General features: G+C 41.8%; 1 protein-coding gene across 1 annotated transcript in view; it reads right to left on the reverse strand.

Moving 5' to 3' along the window:
- CSUI_003671 (rap domain protein) overlaps nucleotides 1-6,460 on the reverse strand; it is a gene marked incomplete at its 3' end in the record, with an annotated part of 10,918 nt that overhangs the window by 182 nt on the left and 4,276 nt on the right. Inside the window, exons 2-7 of the mRNA XM_068063866.1 lie at nucleotides 6,203-6,383; nucleotides 5,267-5,682; nucleotides 4,293-4,385; nucleotides 2,564-3,311; nucleotides 1,666-1,729; nucleotides 565-942 (exon numbers count right to left, since the gene is read on the reverse strand). Coding sequence (XP_067924157.1) covers nucleotides 565-942; nucleotides 1,666-1,729; nucleotides 2,564-3,311; nucleotides 4,293-4,385; nucleotides 5,267-5,682; nucleotides 6,203-6,383 — 1,880 coding nt within the window. The remainder of the gene's footprint in view (nucleotides 1-564; nucleotides 943-1,665; nucleotides 1,730-2,563; nucleotides 3,312-4,292; nucleotides 4,386-5,266; nucleotides 5,683-6,202; nucleotides 6,384-6,460) is intronic.

Consider the following 6,460-nt stretch of genomic DNA (forward strand, 5'->3'; position numbering starts at 1 on the left):
CTTTCTTTCTTTCTTTCTCTAAAGTCCACTTACCTGTCATGCGGACTTCCAGACGAGAAAATGTGGTCAAAGCATACACACCTTTTCGGATGTCGCTCACCTATCACATGAGTTTGAACCTCGGGTCGACAGGAGAGAGAAGCGTCCTCTTCCCCCCCGTAAGAAAGAAGACTGGGTGTCTATCCTCTCCAAAACTCGGTAGTTCTTCAATCAACTACATAGAGCTTAGCCCTAACAGCTAGGCGATTATGAGTCTACTTCATTGGAAAACATTGCTCGTTTCTCTACAGAGCTCTTCGTCTTTTTTTTCGTCTACTACGTTGTCCTCGTTCGAATGAAGAAAAGAAGACACACATACACACCCTTTCAGTAAGTTATCGTCTTCTTCTCTCTCCTATCTCTGCTTCAAAACTCTTCAGTAGTATATCTATGGTGAAGGTAATTCTCCCTTAGATCATACCATCTTACCAAGGCCGGCATTCTAGATGGAGGCTTTTGTCGAGGATTTGTCTATCCCTCAACTATGTTAAGAGTTTGTGGAAGATAAATCTTCTTAGATCTTACCATCCTAAGTCTTCAAGATGTCTTAAGCGAGCGCGTGTTGCCCGCTTCAATCTTCTTAGGCTTTCCGTAGCATCTAAATGAACTTGTTCGTCTCTCTCTCTTTGAGTTTCCAACAGATCCATGAAATCTTCATTCTCTCCGCCATCTCTTCCTTGTTGATTCTTTGCTTCATCTTTCTCACGAAGAGCTCCTTCCCCCCTGTCAAGAGTTTCCTGAGGTGTATAGACATCCCTCCGCCGGGAAGGAGTTACTTTGTTGAAAGAATTTGAACTACTCGGTTCTTCGTCTCCTGAGCTAATCATTTCAATGACTAGTCGGCGTTGGCTATCTGCTAGACGGAGGGCATACGGACCTTCCATGACTCGTTCACAAGGAAAACTGTCACGAGATGTTGAAGAGAAAGACATCAGAAGAAAGAGAAGGTTAGAGGAGAAGAAAAAGAAGTAGGAAGTTGAGAGGAAAAGAAAAAAGACAGGAAAGGTCAGAGACAGAACGTCTGTGGAACTCGCTTGGGAGAGACGAAGGAGAAGCTTTTACCTCCTTAGTTAGGTAAAAGAGTTCAGCGGATATCTCTTAAAGCTTCTAGAATCTCTCGCCAAATACTCTCTTGTATCCATCACAAAACAATCAATCCATGCTCAAGATACACACCATACATAGGTGCATATACATACACACATACATCCGTATGTACATGTATCTATATAAGTGTATTACCCGCCACATACTCTTCCCTGCTGTACACAGCAGGCATGTAGAACATAAGGATCGTAGCTATACTAATCATACATATATATATATATAGACATGTTATATCCCTTCAACGTCGGATGATAAGTATGAGGGACTGGTTAAAACGATACACGTATATGGCCAGAAAGCGCTCGGAGGCAAGCCAACACAAGTAAAGAACTTAGTCCCTCTGCATCAGGACACGCACGTACGTACTCGAGATAGACACGATATATACATATACATCCATATATGTATATAGACAGATAACTATAGATATAAGGGTTGCCTGTGTGAAAGGTTTGTAGTTGCAGAGATGAAAGGAGAACAAGACAGAGAGATGTTAGCCTACCTAGAGGAAAGGCTTACTTGTGTTTACGGAGAAAATGAGAGAGCTGGTAGGAGAAAACGACGTCGCTTAACAAGTGGGGATCTGTGTGAAAACAGGAGGACACACGAAGATCATCTCGCCGTTTTTGAAGAAGTGGACAATACACATCAAAGAGAGACATCCTTTCCTAGAGAAGGATTCTCTCTCTTCTCTTTTCGATCTTGGCTAGCAGAGAAACCAGAGGAAAAAGAAGGTGAACCTGTCTATGAAGAGGATAGAAGAACATCACAAGGCTTGTCGAACTTAAGATAGACGAAAGGAAGAAGAAGATGAATGCATAGATATGTGTTCAGGGATCTTCCTCACGTTAGAGAAACAGACACTTGGTAAGGTCTGAAAAGAGCTTGATGCCTGTCGGACTCCTACGCGCACGAACGTGACGAGAATAGAAGAAAAGATACCATCATACTTTCATATGTCTGGACTTACATGCACATTCACAGAGAGATATACATGTATATCTATAAATAGACATATATCCACGGGATAATATGTATGTATCTACCTGTCTCTATACCCCTTAGCTCCAAGAAGTATGGATGCAAGGCTTGCCTGATCCATCACAGGAAAGGAAGGTTCATCCTTCATCGTTGAATGAGAGAGGGTGATAACCCCTAAATCCTATATACACCTCATGTAGAAGCGACGCAGAAGACATACGAACCTCTCCCAACTACGCTCTGTAGATCTATACGCATAGAAACATACACACACTACCTTCTCTGCAAGAGGAAATCAACTTGGATCGCGCACATATCCTAAAACAACAAAACAATATCTATCTATCTATCTATCTGATCTGTACCAGAGAAAAGAGCTTAATAGAGCGTGTAGAAACAATCCTTCACACTCCATTCCTCCATCTTATTTCCTTACCTACATAAGGAGTATCACGTATAAGCCCTAGTATTCTCATAGCGTCAGGACTGAGCTGTCCGTATGTATGAGGAAGATCTAACCTCATAGTTAACTCAACAAGCTTCAGTGTACGTAATGACTCAGATTGATGGTCAAGAAGTAAACGTCTTCGCATGCCTACTAAACCACTATTATCCTTTCTCTTTGGCTGACGAGACTCCTCTTCTCTCTTTCCTCTTAAAGGATGATGAAATTGATTGACACCTGTTACACCATTCTCGTTGGCTTTGCTTCTTGATGAGGAAGAAGAGGAGACAAGATGCGAGGGGTTTTCAATGATCTCATATTGTCTCATCTCTTCACTGTCTTCTGTATCTCCCCCTCGTCCACCCTGAGGTGTACATACACCTGAAGGTGGAAACAGCCTTAAGAGTAAGGCATCAAATGCAGGTGCGGAATAGAGACCTGTTGTTGCCATTGTATGCAAAAGTTCAATACATTGAGACTGCGTTATATTCATGGAGACAAGATTCTGAACTCTACGTGGAGAAGAAGAAGAAACACGAGACGAAGATAAGCGAGAGGATGATAACGAGGTTTCTCGCTTTCTTGAGAGCGATTGATTGGGCTCTCCGGGAGAAGATGTACTTCTCTCAGGGAAAAAAGAAGAAGAGAAACCATTGATACTAGAGGGGTTAGATGATGATCGACTTATGAGAGCGAGAAAGGTAAAGATACGACGAAGAACATCCACATGAAGACCTGCCTGTTAGAGGAAACAAAACACAAGACAGAAAAAGAGAAAAAGAAGAAACAGTAGATATCACCAAGACAATGCATGCACCAATGTACTGTAACCTCGTAGACATCTCGAGTCTCTCTCTCTCCTTCATATATATATATATATATACATACGTATGTACATACACTTTGATATCTACAGACATATACACATATGTATACAAATATACACTTATATACATATAGATATCTATGTACATCTTGGGGGTCGGTGGAAGGTGGAGGGACAGACATGTTTGATGATCGTCAGAAGAAGCAAGGCGAGTAGCGAGGAAGAGAAAGAAGAAGGAAGCTATCGATCCAGAAGACAAAGCATACATACATATCAAGAAAGACTCTGTGAGATACACCTTCAATCCTGATCAATAGATGGTAAAAGATACAGCCGAGAGAACGGAGACCTGCTCTAGGGTCGCCAGTTACAGATGGAGAACTTTAGATATAAAACCGTTGGTTCTCCCTGTTGAAAGATGGCAATAAGAAAAGGAGGTGCTAAAAAAGCTCCATGCTAAGGCCTCTGATCTGTCTCATCTTCACTCAACAATATGATATGATCAAGAAGAAAGAAAGGTATCGTGCTCAAGAAGAAGAAAAGGAGAGAAAAACACAAGTCTTCTGAAATGTTTGGTAGATAAGAACAAGTTTCTGCCTTAACAAAAGAAGCAGAACTTCATAGCGACAACATGGAGACTCATTGCCTCCCATTCGGAGGTGTATATACACCTCAGATAGATAGGTACGCAGGAAGAAGAAAGAATGACTTCATCCACTGTATGAAGACGAAAAGCGCTTGTTCTCTCTCTCAAAATCTATTCTTTTTCTTTCTCTCATACAATTATCCCTCTTCATCTGTAGTAGCAAAAGGCGAAAGACTCCATCTGAGAAAAACGAAGTAGTCTTTCTGATACTCTCAAGAACAGATCATGTTTTCTTTTATTTGGCTTACCTCAGAGCATGACTGAATGACAAGAGAGATATCACTCAAGCTTGGAGGCACCTTCCCTACCAGTCCGCCTCCCTCGTCTTTACCTTCGTCTAGCTGTCCAAGCGAATACAAGACGTCCAAACAGAGAGAGAGAAGAAAGATGATAGACATAGAGAGACAGAGAGAGAGAAGAAAGTGATAGGGAGACAGAGGCAGATAGCTGGGAAGAACCACTGATTGCTTGAGAAAGGAGAGCAATGAAAAGATGGAGAAATATGTTAGTTTCTGAAGCATTCAAGAAGAAAAGGAATGCTTCCACTGGATGAAATTCAAAGAGAAGAGCCCTCCGTCGGCCATACGTCGAGAACGAGTCGATGGCTAGACGTAGATAGATGGATAAATACATACATGCATGCTTCCATGCATAGTCAGTCATACACACCCACACATACACAGGTCTCCCGCATACTACGTAGAGAAGAAGTTCTATCTACATTTCTCATCCTCACGGAAGGTTACAATAGGCGCGAAGAAGCTCAAGCGAGCAAAGACCATCACGAACATATAGTTAAAGTGACTACGTTCTAACGAAAGGAAAGAAAGAAACCTCTCCATTAGGTTGATACAAGGGCAGACACGCATCATCATGGATTGCCCTGAGAGGAAACATGCATATGTATATATATATATATACGTACATGTACGAATACATACATCTAGCAATAGAGGGTTGTGCATATACGCGCCTCGCTATAGAGTATGTATACATATACCTCTATATGTTGTGTAAACAAACGGATACCTACATAGAGAGAGATAGGTCTGTGAGTGGATTTAATGAGCCTTATATTCGGTACATGCCATGTATCAGAAGCTTCGCTGTTGGGGATTTCTCACTGCTTTCTCATGAGCACACATTCTCTTCCTCGACTTCTCTCGCTATATGTCTGTACAGGGATGCGACTGCATGCACACAAGAAATAGATGCACCGTACTCTGTCTGAGAAGATATTCAAATTGGCTATGAATAACTGTCGTATAATTGCCTCAAGTGTCTCTTTTTCTTCTTCATCTCTCCGTTCTAGCCCTTCTTCTTCTTCTCCTCCTCTCTCAAGGGCCCTGTCCCCTGTATGGAGGAGATCTTCCGATCTATCAAGATAGCGCCGATGAGTGAGCTCTGTTTTCTGGTCTTCTCTTCCTTCGTCGTCATCATCGTCTTCTTCTTTGTTTGTTGCTAGAGATGAAGGAGAAGCCAAAGAAATTGCCTTGGAAAACTTAGAGAGAAGAAGAGAAAGCTGTGCTAACTCTGAAGAAGAAAGAAGAGGAAGAAGTCCTCCTTCACGTAAGTGAGTAAAACATCTTCGATAGCATAGCTCTACAGACGGAGGAGAAGATAACGGAGAAAAGACGCCTGCACGAGAGAAGAAAAAACAGAAGAAAGAAGAAAAAGAGAAAGAAAAGATATGCCTGGTTTCCTGGAGATGAGGGAGCAAGATGAGTGACTGAGAGAAGAGGAAGAAGGAGGTTGTGGAAGGCACAGGGATAGAGAGAGAAGCGGGAAGGGGAAGATAGGATGAGGAAGAGTCGAATAAGGAGATGATCTCTCATTCAAATATAAGCCTGGAAAGTTTTTGTCAACAAGTGTTTATACTTACAAGAAGAAGGAAAAGGAAAGAGAAAAAGAAAAAGAAGAGAGATACATGATCTGACTTGTCTTGCAGGTCTCGTCAAAATATGAGTCATGGAGAAAACATCCACATAAATGCCGCTATGTTTATCCGTCTCTTTCTTTCTTTCTTTCTCTCTCATTATTTGTCTCTTTCTAGACCTTCTTCTCAGGTGTATCTACACCGCATCTTCTCTCTCTACACAGCAAGAAGAGAGAATATCTTTCTCACACTTGAAAGAAGTGAAAAGAAACACACACATACCTCTAAGCCTCCAAATACACCTCAGAAGACAAAGAACTTCACTCCCTGTTATCGAGCGATCAACATCTTGTCGTTCTTCTTCTTCTTCTTTTTTCCTTTCTTTATCCCTCCTCATTTCCTCTTCTTTTTCTCCTTCTCCTTCTATCTCTCTTTCTTCTAATGTCTCCTTTGCGACTGAAGACTTCGCACCGAGTAAGCGATTGACGAAGCTAGCAAGAAGAGAAGGAAGTCTCCCTTCACGAACTTCTTCATCTCTCG

The sequence above is a fragment of the Cystoisospora suis genome, assembly GCF_002600585.1.
Source record: "Cystoisospora suis strain Wien I chromosome Unknown contig_1657, whole genome shotgun sequence".
Classification (NCBI taxonomy): Eukaryota; Apicomplexa; class Conoidasida; order Eucoccidiorida; family Sarcocystidae; genus Cystoisospora; species Cystoisospora suis.